This window comes from Benincasa hispida, chromosome 5, assembly GCF_009727055.1.
Source record: "Benincasa hispida cultivar B227 chromosome 5, ASM972705v1, whole genome shotgun sequence".
Lineage (NCBI taxonomy): Eukaryota > Viridiplantae > Streptophyta > Magnoliopsida > Cucurbitales > Cucurbitaceae > Benincasa > Benincasa hispida.
In genome coordinates, this window is record NC_052353.1 from 9084984 (window position 1) to 9101262 (window position 16279).

The 16279-nt window shown below is 29.4% G+C and overlaps 1 protein-coding gene across 2 annotated transcripts; it reads right to left on the minus strand.

Moving 5' to 3' along the window:
* Window positions 1-1922: 1922 nt before the first annotated feature.
* Window positions 1923-4808, minus strand: LOC120078147 (zinc finger BED domain-containing protein RICESLEEPER 2-like). Of its 2 annotated transcripts, XM_039032371.1 has the most exons (3): window positions 4541-4808; window positions 2193-4423; window positions 1923-2095 (listed from the first exon to the last, which is right to left on the minus strand). In XM_039032371.1, exons 2-3 carry the CDS (start codon window positions 4414-4416, stop codon window positions 2037-2039), a joined length of 2283 nt encoding a protein of 760 aa, XP_038888299.1. In that variant the 5' UTR covers window positions 4417-4423; window positions 4541-4808; the 3' UTR covers window positions 1923-2036. The 2 variants fall into 2 exon arrangements, with proteins under 2 accessions (XP_038888299.1, XP_038888298.1); XM_039032370.1 differs by having other exon boundaries at window positions 1923-4423.
* Between the last annotated feature and the right edge of the window lie 11471 nt (window positions 4809-16279).

A 16279-nucleotide genomic window follows, 5' to 3' on the forward strand; every position in this document is an offset into this window, starting at 1 on the left:
AGATCTTGAAGGAAATATTACAACACTACAGATAAGATTTCACTCACTAATTACTTTCCTCATACGTTCTTTCTATACTATGATGATTTTACATGGAGTAGTAAAAAGTATTTGAGACTTTTATTCGTTACTGATTTATAATATTAGTAACAAAAAGGTTGAGATATCAAATAATAGTAAATTATCAATGACTATGTCCCACCTAACATACCATTTTGATGTCTATAAGTGATAGTCAACTATCACTATTACGCATATATCATTGATAAACATACAAACAATCGCTAATAGACATAAAAATAATTTATTAATAATAGAAATTTATCATTGATAGATGTAATAGTAGTTTATTGATCAACATAAAATGTTATATTAGTGGTAAACGTATAAATTCCCCATCACTGGTAGACATCAAAATGGTCTATTAGTGATACAATCTCAAGTGATAGACAAAAGTAAAACATTGTCATATTTGAATAACATTTATTCGGGGAGTAATACTTGGTTGCAATCATCTTCATGCATCCCCTTCTATCATAAAGGGAAAGAATATATTTTTTTAAAAGTTATCACGTGGCACATTGTGATTGAACACATGAATAGGACGCACAAAAATAATGCAGCCTGAAATACACCAAAATATTTCTTCTTTATGTGACATATTTACAAATATAATGATGAATTTTATCACTCGTTATAACTATCAATTAAGATAAATGAAAGAAAAAAATTCAAATGCGGGTGACAAATGACAAAAAGATTTTTTTTATTGTAAAAATGCAGAACATACTTTTTAATGTTAAATCTAAATTACTAAATTAAAATACCAAAATCATAAATGAGTATTTGAAATCTCAAACAGCTGAGATAAATTATTTAAATTTCAAATTAATTTAAAAATTTAAAACAATATAAGATTAGCTAATTTAAATCTCAAATCAAATCCAAATTTTAAAACAATATAAGATTAGTTAACTTAAATCTCAAATTAAACTCTAGAGAAACATGCAAATTTGAGATTAACTATCATAAATGACATTAATATTGCTCCATATCACAATATTTCTATCAATATTTTCACGTTTTCATATGTTCAATATCGACATAAAAAGAAAATCAAATTTCCATTTTATTGTAAAAAAATCCATGAAACATAAAAATAAACAACAAAATATTAATAATATAAATATAATATAAATAATAAACATGTTAACATGTTTTAAAATCATAGAAGATTAGTTTACTAATTCAAATTTATTTTTTTAATTTCTCATTTTTATAATTTTTTTAGAAATATTCAACATATTCAACATTTTATCAATATTTCTATAAAATTAAGACCTCAATATTTTCATTAACATTGACATTCTAAACTTTGTCCATACAAATTCATGCGGAATTACCTTGTATTAAAAAGATATCAGAACCTTACACAAAAGAGAAAATACTGTGTTCAAGAAGTGGAAAATTAAGGACTTGCTCTAAAGAATTTTAGAAATTTTTGCTATTAAGTGATCGCAATACAAGGTATTTGCAACCCAAAATTAGGTGTGAAATCTAACCTAAAATTCAAAACAAAAGAGCAATGTGAACTAAAATTGCAACCATCTAAACACATTAAAAGAAAAAACTACAGTTTGGAGAATGCAAACATCTTGTAGGGATAATCAACAGTCCCTGGGTTCAGTTTTCCTAAAAATCGTTGTCGAAATCGATCAAAATGATTTAAAACAAGTGAACATTTTTTTTGGACTCGTTAAATCGACTGACCGACCGGTCGGTCTCAACGCAAACCAACCGATTGTACTTTTTTTCCTTTCTTTTCTTCTGTTTTAGTTCTTTCAAATAATATAAAGGCTTTGAATCCTAAAAGTATTAGTAGTGTCCAAAGTTTCAACATAATTATACAAATGCTCTGATTCTACAGAAGTTCCAATATAAAAGCTCTAAATTTATATGAAGTTCAATCATTAGCTATAAAAGTATTAATAGTGTCCAGTGTCCTTATTACATAATTCATACAAGTTTCCACATAATTATACAAAATCTTCCATGTCTTTAATGTCTTTTTCTCCATCCATGACAGCTCGGAATCCTATAAAAAAAGAGAGACAAAAAACATTTCAAAGACAACAAAGTTACAATATTCTGACTAAATTGAAACATATAAAAATAAAGAATAAAATGAATACCTTCTTCAAACTTCAAATCTTCTTCCAAGTCTTGATTATGAAGTTCGAGATTTATTGGATCAGAATTTAGCCAATTTTGGGTGCATATAAGAGCCTCCACCATTCTTGGTGCCAATGAACAACGATTTGAATTAACCACACGTCCTCCAATACTAAAAGCTGAGTCAGATGCTACAGTAGATACTGGAATCGCCAAAATATCTCTGCTAATACGACTAAGAACCTCAAATCGATGATCATTCTCCTTCCACCAACGAAGTATGTCAAAATTACTATCAGCTGGAGTTAGGGATTCCAACAAATATACATCAATCTCTGACTCCTTATCAAAAGTTGTTGTCTCATCAATTTTGAATGAATTTGTTATTCCATAATCCAACTCCACTTCTGCTTCTAATTCGTTTTCCACATCCACATCCACATCTACATCCATAATGGTATCTAAAGCATTTGGAAAACTACAACCACAACTATGAATTTCATTAGCGAAGTCACATGCACTAGCACTAGCACTAACACCGACACTAACACTAGTACTACAACTAGCACTAGAACTATTACTGCTATCACTAAGTGGTCCGATGTTGTATTCATGAAAGAGACGTCTCAAAACATTCTCCACCATATTCATCTTAGCCTTGGCAATGTCTGGCCCATAAAGATTATTCCAACAATATTTTAAACATTTCATCTTATATCGAGGATCCAACACCACGGCAATGCACAACAATATATTGTTCTTCCTCTCATCATTTCCCCAATACTTGTCAAATTTAGCCTTCATGTTTTTAGCCATGGTAGAAAGCATTTTATTTCCACTATTACCATTCAATTGTATGCAATTCTGAATTCTACATATCTCATGGAAAACCAAATTCGAAGTAGTATACAAAGACCCTGAGACTTTCAATGTGACGTTATAGAATACTTTCAAAAACCTAATCAACATCCTAGCATTTCCCCAATCCTCTTTCGTAGGTGGCGAATCGTTCCTATAAGCATCTTCATCATCCTCTAATCTATCAAACGCTTTTGCAAACTTTATAGCTGACTCAAGCATCATATACGTAGAGTTCCATTTAGTGGGATCGTCAAGACACATAACACTATTACAAGAAATCTTTTCATTTTCAACACACTTCTTAAATTTCTTCAAACGTGCAAGAGAAGACCTCACATATCTAACAGCATTTCGAATTCTACTAATGCTCTCACTATGTTCCTTAAAAGCATCACATACAATAAGATTCAGTATTTGTGCATAACATCTAACATGCAGATATTCACCGTTACATATCAACCGCTTATTGAATCTCTTGATAAGAAACGCAATAGCAGTATCATCTGAACGAGCATTATCAACAGTCAAAGTCATAACTTTCTTAATACCCCAATCCTTCAAAATCTTTTCAATAGTCTTACCAATGGTGTCCCCCTTATGATTTTCAATTTGAGTGAAGCTAAGAATCTTTTTATGTAACTTCCAGTCACAATCAATGAAGTGCGCAGTCAATACCATATAGTTTATGTTCGGTTCTGAAGACCAACAATCAATAGTGAGACAAACTTTAGATTTTATTTTCACAAACATGTCTTTCAATTTTTGTTTTTCGTTAACATATATCCTTAGAATATCCTTAGCTATGGTAAATCGAGATGGAATAACAAACTTAGGCTCTTGCGAACATGTTAATTTACTAACAAATCTCTTAAAACCTTTACTCTCTACAAATTTAAAAGGCAATTTCTCCATGATTAGCATTTCAGCCAAAGTTTCACGACAATTTTGTAAATTAGACGATTCACATCCAAGTTGTGAAGGACCATCTCCAACAGTTTCCTCTTTAGGTTCACATACAAGTTGTGAAGGACTATCCCTAACAGCTTCTTCCTTAGGTTTGAAAGATAAAGTCTTTTGAGATGAATCTCTCTTCCTTTGATAAGGGTATTTCTTACAACTTTCTAAGTGATTTTTCATTGTCCCAGTACCATTACGCTTCGAATGACAAGCATAAGTAGCTCCACAATATTTACATCTAGCATAAGGTTCATTAGGATCACCTTTCAATCTCTCAAAATGTTCCCAAACTATGGATACTGGCATGTTCCTACGCCTTTTTGTTGGAGTCTCATCAACTTCCTCTTCTTCAATATTGATGGTAGCTTTACTTTTTGTAATATCCTTTATCTCTTCTGTCGTGGCCCCAGCCTTTTCCTTTTCCATATATAATCTGCAAGATAAATACACCTTTAGTTTAGTAACAAATATATTCACCTTCAGTTTAGTAACAGATACCCATAGACATGGACGTTAGACAAACTTAGGGAAAAGCAACTCAAAAGCGAACCTTTATTTTGAAAATTTGAATTTCCAGCGTGATCCCAACGGCGTGACGGAGATGGAGAAGATGAGGTGGGGGCGGGGCGGCGGAGGACGACGGAGACGGTGACGGTGTGAGCGCCGGCGGAGGGCGGCGAACGGGGAGCGCGTGACAGAGAAGAAGGGGTTTAGGGTTCAGATGGGGGGGGACTCAGAGACGAGATCGCGAGGGGATAGAAGGGACGCTCGTGAGGCTTTTTTTTCTCCTGATTTTTTCTTTTCAAGTTTCAATTGAAACTTTATTATTTTTTTAATATTTAAAATAATATATTTATTTTATTTTTATATTTAATTATTTATAAAAGGGTTGGTTGCACGTATAATAAATTCGTTCAAATTAATTGTAAAAATAGCAAAACCTAAATTTATTTGTAAATATGGAAAAATTGGAATCCAACACATAAAATTACTGGAAACCCCTCAGTCCATTAGCCGATTCAGCCCAAAATATTTTCCCCCAAATTTAAAAGTATTTTCCAATAAGACGAAATCAAGATGTTATGCTTGGAGAAAGTTGCCGCTGACTTTCACGACTTACGAAAGGGATACTTTGATTTAAAGAGTGTAAAATTTTTACGGATAGAAAAATCTAAAAAAATATTTATATTTTATAGTAAAAATTTTCACATTTTTTTGATTTTTTACTACATAATTTAAATATTTTTTATATTTAAAAATAGCCTTTAAAACATATATTAAGGAATACACGATGAAAAACCAGTATAACGAAATATAGCACATAATTTTTTTCTTTCAAAATAGTCAATTATTCTTGAGAATTTATGTCTAAGAAGTAATAAAATTCGTTCATTTTTTGTTCAAATTTGAAACTAATAAAATCATTCCTGGTTTGTTCTCCACCCAATTCCAATAGGAACTAAATTTCTAAATTCTAAAGAATTTTTCACATCAACTCAATTAAAAACCTGATTGAACGAAATGTGTGAAACTAGAGATCAATAACAAAATTTGATGTGCCTAAAACCAAAAAAACTAGTTGAATGCAAGTGAAGAAGAATATCAAAATAGAAATGCGCCTAAAACTAATTAAATTCAATGAGAATAATATGCACTAGATATTTTGTTTTTCATATAAAATGAAGGTCATTTTAGGAATAAAAAAATATATCAACCGAATCTTTCCCAAATCTTCTATATCTGGAATTAGTTTTAGAAAATGCTATATAATTGATTATTCATACTAAAGATAATACTCACTACAAATAAGCCCCTTATAAAAAGAAAACTATTATATGGTTGGTTAGTTGGAGGCCAACTTTTCTAAGAATCAACCGAGTTTGCTCGAATCTCTCGTTCATTGTAAACTAACATCTAACTTTGATTCGATCAATTTCAATTGATTATATGAATTATATTGCTTACACCTGATATCTTGTTGTAAAGGATGTGCAAAGACAAACCAAAAATCGATCCGACCAAACTTAAAAAACAGCCTACGGAAATGCCCATTAGTTTTTTTTTTTTTTTTTTTTTTTTTTTTTTTTTAATGTGATGATGGAAAACAAAAGTCGTAAAAAAACGTGTAGCTATGTCATCATGTCTCGTTAATACCCATAATTATGGGTACCAGTGGTTTTCTTACAAACCCCTTTGAATTTATAAAACAAATAATTAATTTAATTCTCTATTTTCTCTCCCCTCCCAACGAACTCTCGAGAATCACCACTCAACTTTTACCTTCTCTCCTTTCTACCCTCTCAATTTTTTTCTCCTTCTCTTTCTTCGTTTCATCACCTTTTTTATTTTAAAAAATTTGGTTACTTCATTAGATACATCTACCTTAGTACATTCTAGATATAGTTTAATAAAATACTTGAATTTTTATTTTTAAAAAATTATTTTTTAATTTATTTTTTGTGTGATAAAGAAATAGAAATATATGAGTTAGGTGCAATTTAGACTGCATTTCTTTATCTTTTTATTCTCAATCTTGTTTCTCATTTTCTTTCTATATATTCATTTTCATTTTTATTTTTGATGTGTTACTAGTAGGTATTAGTTTTTGACCAAATTGACATGCGATATCGACTAATTGATGCAAAAGCATCCTATATTTTATATAAAAAATTATTTCAAAGGGTAAAACTATTGAAACTATCCGTGTCTATTAGTGTGTTATATATCGTAAATATTTATAACCAGATGATAAAATATGATGTTTCGACTAAAAAAAATGTTGATTCAAATGTTCTTGATTCAAATCATGGCTCATGAAATGAAGGAAAATTAATTAAATTAAATGATGTTAACAAATCTTTAAATTTTAAAGGAAACAAGATAAGATCAATTATTTAAATCTCAAAATATACGGTAACAAATCTTTAAATTTTAAATCAAAGATAAAGATAAAGTATTTTAAATCTCAAAACATACTATAAATTTTAATCATTATTTAAATTTTAAGGCTTCACTAGTAATTGTTCTAGTTTTTAAAATAATTGGTGATAACCGTATTTTAAAAGATCAGTTGTGAATGGAAATAAAATAGTGTTTGATAAATTTTAATTATAAATTAAAAAAAAAATTAATTACGGTGTTGGGTAAATTAATACTAAATTGGTGCAATTTAGTTATATGAACAAAATCAGACTTATTATTTCAATTATTTTGTATGGATAATTAATTTATAAATTATTTAAAATGGTATATGATTTAAATTTCAACTATTTTATTTAATCTAAATTACTATCACTGAGATAGATGAAGATAGTGCTATGTCAGATAGATAGAAATAGTGCTCTATCTCTATATATTTGAGTGTGCTATCACCGTCTATCTCATCTTTAAACAAATATAGAGTGAAAACTATATAATAAATAGATATTAATGTTTACCATTGAAGTTTATCACTGTCTATCTGAGATAAATAGAGATAGCCCTATATCACTTCTATTTCTATCTCTATCTTTCTCAGATAGACAAGAGATAGCGATCTATGACTATCTATCTCAGATAGACAGAGATAGCGCTCTATCATTGTCTATCCTATCTCTGTCTCTATCTATCTCAATTCACAGTTATGAATAGATCCATTCAACTAAACAAATATAGAGTGCAAACTATATAGAAACTATAGAAATAGGTATTAGTGTTCAATGTCTATCATTGTTTATATGAGATAAATAGAGATAATATTTTATCTCTGTATATCTGTAATCTATCTCTGTCTATCTTAGATAGATAGTGATAGAAGATAAACAGAGATAAAGTTTTATCTCTGTCTATCTTAATTCAAATTTATCAATAATAGATGGTTAGATAGATAGTGATAGAAGATAAATAGAGATAAAGCTTTATCTCTATCTATCTTAATTCAAATTTATCAATAATAGATGGATTGATGTTAAAGTTTTGCTAAAGTTCCTAAGATAGATAGTTGACATAATGCACAACAAATATGTATTGATATTAAAGTTTTATTGATAGTTTACCTTCTTCTTCTCTTCAAATTTGTTTGCTTTTGCTCTGGTTGTTGATGATTCAACTTTCATTATTTTCTTTCTTTTGCCTTTGCTTCCATAAACTTTGACTTTTTTTTACTTACCATCTAGTTTAAACAAAATTAGGTTCAATAATGTTTAATAAGTATGATTAAATAGAAGAATTAATGAAATGAAAAGAAAAGAGAATGATTATTACCTTGAAGGATATGATGATAGATTGTAACCTTGAAAAATTGAAATTAGCAATGAGAGAAGAAGATGAAGATGAAACTGAATTTGGTTCAAAAGGAAGAGGCGGCGAAATAAGCAACGAAGATTGGTTGATGATTATTGATGAGAGACCAAAATATCAAAAGTAGCAATGGCAAGATAGAGAGTGATAGACAGAGACGGTTGTCATTGCAAGAAGAAGACATGGAAGACGAACACGGGTATCGGGTAGATTTGGATAGTCCAATTTAGTCGTTATCGGGTCGCGATTTTTTGTGTGGATAGGGATAATTTTGGTATTTCACTTTTTGGGCTGGGCTTTATTCCACTAGTTTTGGGTTCTTTTTAAATTTTTCTATCCACTATAAATAGTCTGAGCCTTTTTATTAATTTTGAAAAGTTCCCTATAAAAAAATGAATAATTAAAATTTGAAAATATATATGGTAAAATATATTAATATGAAAGTATAGTATTATAATATGTTTATTTATATAGTTAAGAAGTTTGCAAATTTTTAGCGAAGCTAAATCTAAAATTAACTCGTTAGTTAAAACTAAGAAGTGATTCAGATAGATTAATAAATAATTTATTTTACCAAATAAGGTAGGTTGTTAAGATTTTTTCCTAATCACTTTTTATTATTGTAAACACAATTTCAAATCGAGCTTAAATCTCAAAATACACTGCAAATTCCAAAAGTTATCATAATTTTAAAAATATCAAATTAGTTTAAAATATATTTTACAGATATCAATAACATTTTAATGGATTATAAATATTAAAAACAAGTGGGGGAATGCATTTTCAATATTTAACAACTTTCTTTTGGAGTTTTAATTGAGTTAAAAAGAAAGAGATGTTAATGTACTTGATTTATATACTTAAATAGAAACTTTAACACACTTGAATTTAGATTATGAACATTAAAAATTAAGATCTCAATTTGAGTATAAATAATGATAGCATCTTTCCCTCAAGACATACAATTTTAATAACAAAAAAATTAAATCTCTCTCTCATTAGCTCTTTAAGAGCAATTGGCCAACAGAAGGATGTTCTTAGTTATAGAGCTTTGAGCTCAACCTTTCAGTGCAAATTTGAGCTACACAACGTTTTAGTTTAAAAGATCGATAAGAATACTTTTATCCTGTTGCCATAATAAAATCGATAAGAATACTCTTATCCATTGCCGCATGTTATGACTATGAAATCTTCTCTCCTGTTTCCATAATAAAATGGATAAGAATACTCTTATCCATTACCGTATATTATGACTATGAAATCTGGCAAATGGATGTCAAGACAATTTTTTTAAATGATCATCTTGATGAGAGTATTTTTATGTCTTAACCAAAAGGGCTCATTGAACAGGATCAAGAACAAAAGGTTTGTAAGCTTAAAAAATTAATTTATGGATTGAAGCAAGCTTCTAGATCCTGGAATATAAGATTCGACACTGCGATCAAATTCTTATGACTTTGAACAGAATGTTGACGAACCTTATGTATACAAGAAAATAGTCAACAAAACTATAGCATTCTTGGTACTTTATGTTGATGATATCTTGCTCATTAGGAATGAGACAAGTTACCTTGCTGATGTAAAGAGTTTTTTAATTATATGAAATGAAATTCATTGTAGTTAAATTGGTATTTTATTAATTTAAAATTAACAAAATTAATTAAAAGGTTTAATTAATTAGTTTTATTTAAAATTAATTAATTGAATTGATTTTTATAAAACTAATAACCAAATAAATTAGTTTATTTGTAAATTGATTTTAGAAATCAATTTTTGAAAACTTTTTTTAAAACACAAAATGGAAATTTCCACTATGGGTGCAAGCACCTTATTATCCAATTCCACTCAATTCATGAAGAATGAGCTGGCCTTCATGCAAGCTTTGAAATGCTTTATAAATTAGAGTGTTGGGCTGAATCATTAGCCAAGTATTCAGAACTTCTACAAAAATTTTGCAAAATTCGAAACCCTCTCCAAACCCTCTTCATTCTTATTCAAAATCAGCTCAATTTAGTGTTTCCACCACACAATCTTTGCAAGAGAATAGTAGAGAAGATCTTTTTGGTGGTCTACTTGTACATTGAAGCATTTTTCGTGGAGTTTAGCTGGTTGTGAAGAAGTTTCATCAAAGGTATTGTGTTCAACAAGCCCTCTTATGAATTAGTTATTCTAAAGCATGTTTTAAACTCAAATTAAGTGTAATCACAGTATTTATTTATTCTGATTTTCTTCGCTACATGTAAATGCATTTAATTGCATCTGTTTCGGGGAATTCAAAATCCCTTCTAATGGATCTTGAGAAAAGTTGAAACCGGATGGTAGTATAGACAACTATAAAGCTTGGCTTGTCGCAAAATGGTTTAAACAAAAGGAAGATTTAAACTTCTTTGATACCTTTTCTTCGGTTACAAGAATCACATCCATTAGATTGTTAATCACAATTACTACGTTTTTTTATATGAATATTCATCAAATGGATGTGAAAATAACTTTTCTAAATCGTAATTTATAAGAAGAAATTTATATGGACCAACCTAAAGGTTTTATAGAGCTTGGATAAGAGAACAAAATGCGTAAGTTTACTAAATCTCTATATGGCTTTAAGCAAGCTCCAAAGCAGTGGTATGAAAATTTTGATTCTTGCATTCTAAATAATGGTTATAAACCAAATGAATGTGACAAGTGCATCTATCATAAATCATGGAAAGATTCTGATCATGTTATTATTAGCTATATGTTGATGATTTACTGATCTTTGACTCAAATAATTTTGTTATAAATGAAACAGAAAATTTTTTAGCTGTCATTTTGATATGATCTTGGTGAGGCTAATTTTATTTTGGGTATGAAAATAACGAAAAAATCTATATTGACTTTTTCTTGACCAATCACATCATATCGAGAAAATACTTAGAAAATATAACTATTTGATTGTAAACATGTGTCTACTCCATTTGATTCAAGCGTTCACTTATTTCTCATTGAAAATGAAATTGATGTAATTAATCAAAATGAGTATTCTATTGTGATTTCGCCTACCATATGCAACTAATTATACCAGACTTAACTTTGCATATACAATAGTTCTTAGCAGATTTACAAGTAAGCCTAGTAAAGAGCATTGACATGTCATCAATCATGCTATGAAATATTTATTGGAAAGAAGATCATGGCTTACTTTATGAAAAATATCTGACTGTTATTGAAGGATTTTCTGATGCTGACTGAAATACACTGTTAGGTGATTCTCTACTACTACAGGATATATTTTTACCTTGGGAGGTAGTGCTATTTGTTGGAAATCTAAAAAACAAACAATTGTTGCCAACTCTACTATGGAAGCAGAGCTTATTGCTTTAGTTTCAGCTAGTAAGAAAGCAAGTTGGTTAAGAGATTTATTATATGAAATTCCAATGTAGAAGAAATCAATACCTCCTATCTTGATAAATTATGATAGCACTACCACAATTAGTAGAGTAAAAAATTATTTTTATAATGGTAAATCCAAAACTATAAGAAGAAAACAAAGTATTGTGAGATCTTACTTGAGCAATGGAATCATTAATGTGAATTACATTAAATCTTGTGATAATCTTGTATATCCATTAATAAATGCCTTAACTAAATAAAGGGTCTGGAACACATCAAGGAGGATGAGGTTGAAGCCCTTATAATTGTCATGAGCCATATATAAGGATACCCGCATAACGATCAAAGATCCTGAGAACTAGGTTCAAAGGAAAAAACGAATTATAAGGTGGCCGAGAAATGTACTATCTTTATATTTTGATCCATCCCTATGATGTGAGTGCGTTATCCTATAACGATGTGGAGGGTTGAGTTTTTCAATAAACTCTTCATAAAATTTGTAGCTCTTATGAGTGGGGTGTGTTTTGTTATAGGAGCACTCTTGACAAATTTTTCTATATGAGTGTAAGAGTGAGCTCGCTCTCTATGAGAATATAGGGCTTATTCCTAAATATATTCATGAAATACTGGGATCAACACAATACCTTAAAGTTTAACCAATAAAGCTCATGTCAATACCTGAATAATTATATGAAGATAATAAGTTTTCTATTTTTCCATTAGTGTTCTAGTTCAAGCCAGAGACCATTATTAACGTTGGAATAGAGATTATTATTTCACTACTAAAGGTTCAATGTAAAGTCACACCTTTTATGATGCATGATTATCTTTCTTTTGGCTAATATTATTATCTATTTTAAATATTAAAAATGAGTGGAGGAGTGTTGTTACATTTTCAATGTTTAACAACTTTCTTTCGGAGTTTTAATTGCGTTAAAGAAAGAGATGTTAACGTACTTGATTAATATACTTTAATAGAAAGTTTAATGCACTTGAATTTAGATGTTATTAATTATTAATATTGAAAATCAAGATCTAAATTTGAATATAAATAGTGATAGCATCTTTCCCTAAAACATAAAACTTCAATGACATATATATGTATGTATGTATGTATGTATGTATGTATGTATGTATGTATGCGTGCATGCGTGTATGTGGGGTGCTCTTAGTCGTGGAGCTTTGAGCTCAACCTTTCCGTGTAAAGTGGTTTGAGCTACACAACGTTTCAATTGGGTTATTGTATCCTGGAGGGGACAAACCAAAGAAATATTTGTTGGATCGGTGGTCGATATTATAAAGAGATACAACACACATCGCAAAAGGTTTGAATCTCCTTAAAGAGAGTGAGATATCGGCAACCCAGCCTAATTGTTAGCGTATTTGTTTTCTCAATATTAACTTCATTTTCTCTGTTATTTGAAATTCTCCCATCAATTTTTATGAAATATACTATTAAAAAAATTAAGGAAAAAAATATATTTTTTGTTCTTAAGTTTCGGGTCTAATTTTTATTTGGTGCCATTCAAAACAGAACATCTTTTGTATGTTCTTAAATTTGAGTTTGGTTTCAGTTTAGTTCATAGGTTTTAGAACGTTACAACTTTACCCTTGAGTAGGAGTGATCATTAGTCGGTCGACGTCAATTTTGGACTTAAACAACACCAATCTCTAACATTTCAATTTTTCATCGGTTGGTGTTCGTCAATTTTAATGAAGATGGTAACACCGATCGAGTCAGTTGGCGACAAACACCAACCTCCCGTATTTCGATTTGTCGCCGGTTGGTGTTTGTCAATTTAATGAAGACGGTAACACCGATCGAGTCGGTCGGTCGATTTTTTCAATTTCACGTCTCAGGTGAGTTGGGAGCAAACAATTTAAAAAAAGAGAAAGAAGAAAATCAACAGAGAGAGAGAGAAAAAAAAATAAAAGAAGAACTAAGAGAAGAAAAAGAAAAGGCAAGAGAGAGATATGAAGAACTTAGAGCAACGAGGGAGGGAGGGAGAAGAAATGTGTAAAGAAACAAAAAGAAGAAAAAAATCTTTTGAATAGGTAATGATTACTTGTGGTAATCTTACTTATAAAACAAAAACCATGGCCGGTTTTAGAAACTAGTTTCCACATCTCCTTAAGCATCCAAGCATCACGTTGGGTTTGTGGGCTGTGGCAATACCTCTTTTGTCTTTCTTTCTTTCTTTCTTTTTTTTGAAATGCAGATGGATCGGTTCGATCGATTAAAGCCTCTTTGATTCATTGTTAAATTGATTCTCGACAAAAATATATAGTAAATCAACCGACCAAAGTCGATTGGGTTGGTTTTAGTCGCGGATGGTTCGATATTGTGGTCTTACTTAATCACCTCTGCTTTTAAGATTTGACTTTTATTTCAATTTGATCCTAAGACTCAATAGTTACATTTTGGTTAAAGTATCATTTTGGTCCTTGTACTTTCAAGTTTGTTCCATTTTTGTCCTTATACTTTCAATTGTTCAATCTTAATCCTCATATTTCGAATAAATTTCAAAATGGTCATTACCATTAAATTTAAAAATATAGAAAATTTCGAAGGACGCACATTTGGTTTTTTTTTTTTTTTTTTTTTTCAATTCTCTTTTCCCTTCCCTTCAATGGATTTGTTAGATTTCTCAAGTTTATTGGAGGAAAAAGGAATGAATTGCAATCTTCTTCTATCAAACTGAGAGAATAACTTTTAGGTTCATAATAACTCAGTAGCAAGGTAAACTCGTTGGTTTTCATTTTGGCATGATTTCTCTCTATTTAGTACCTTAGTTAAAAGAAAGAGATCTCCTATGTATATAGCAACCCGACGATGACATCAATCAAAACTTTCTTGTCGATGGAGAGCATCCGGGCCGACGATGATTCCGATACGACTTGCCGCTATCAAAGAAGAAAGAAAAAGAGAAACAACAGAGAAAGAAAGGGAAGTGAGAGAGTGGGAGAAAGAAGATGGAGAAGAAAGAAAGGAGGAAGATGGAGAAGAAAGAAATTGAAAAGTTAAAAAATAATCTCAAATGTTTTATTTTGAAAATTTCTCATATTTTAAATTTTTTAATTATTTTTTGTTTGTCAATTAAGCTTTTTTTTTTTTTTAATTTCAAAATATAGTATTAAAATTGGACACTAAAAGTATAAGAACCAAAATAGAACAAGCATAAGAGTCCATGGACCATGATATTTTAATCTTACATTTTTCATCTTGATTTTTTCTAAATATTTACTTTTAGTGAAATAAACAGAAAGTGGGTATTTAGTGAAAAATCAAAGTTAAAAGTGTAAATCTTCCAACCTAAGAATCAAATTGAAACAAAACTTAAATTTTAATGGTGAAATTGTAACACTTTAAAACCTAGAGACTAAATTGAAATCAAACTAGCTCAAAATTTAAGGACTAAAAATACAGTATTTTGAAACTTATAGATTGAATAGAAATACTCAAAACTTAAGGATCAAAAATGTATTTTTTTCTAAAAAAAAAAAATAATAATAAAAAAGGTGGAAAGTGAAATTAATAAGGCACATTGTCAAACTTTTTTCAATAGGCCCATATTTTTCATTTCTTCCTATTGTCATTAGCATTCTCCTTCTACCTTCTCTATCGTCTTCTCTCATTCGTCATTTGTCATTGTTTATCCATCATTTACAACTCTATTAGTAAATCTTCTCTCACAATTCTTCTTTCTTTCATTTCATTTGAGCAATTCCACTGCTTGAGATCATTCATCGTTGGAGCAACTCAAACTCTATCACATTTTCTATCATTTGTAACTTGATAAATTATTTTTTGGAAAATTCTTATAAATAGAAAAATTTTAAAAATATTTAGCAAAAATTTTCAAAAGTGCTTCTTTCAAAATACTTTTTGCTATAAAGTGTAAATACTTTTAAATATTTTTTTATCTTTAAAAAATATTTTCATGCAATTAAGAAAGATTTTTGAGACAAAATGTTAAATTTAAAACCAAAGATAAATTCTAAGGTAATATCTTAATTTCTCTCACGTCCTATTTTTTTTTTGCAAAAACAAATATTGACTATGACATCAACAGTTGCTTTTTTTCTTTAGCTTATAAAAATCAAACTCCCTCTGTTATGTATATTTTCCTATGTTCTTTCATTTTTTCTTCAATTATTTGTCTATTGATTGCTGGTTAATTTTTAAATTTAGAAATTATCTTCTATATTTTAATCGCATTAAGTTGATGATTATGAATCATAAGATAGCCATAGATTATAAATTTTTCATGTATCACATATATTTATTGGTAAATACTTTTTAAGATTTTTAAATCTAAACATTATTTTCTATATTTCATTTCCATTAAACGATTTTTTTCAATATTTCAATTCCAATTTTTTGAATCTTCAACAAAATCTCTAAAATATCAGTGTGGTGTTAAAATACAAAACATATAGTTTTGAAATTGTAGTTAAACAAAACACAAAATTAAGCCGATGATAAACCACGAACGCCTCAAAAGAAATATCACAAAGATGCACTTATTTTCATTCTACGATTCTAGTCGAGAAGTCGATGGAGATGAAGAAAGAGTTCAAGTAGATATAGAGTGAGAAAACGATGTAGACGAAGATCATCAAAGAGAGAATTGATAAGTTG

Bases quoted from the DNA above. Each gene is read 5' to 3' on its own strand.
- LOC120078147 (XM_039032370.1), bottom strand. From the start codon at position 4,416: ATGGAAAAGGAAAAGGCTGGGGCCACGACAGAAGAGATAAAGGATATT.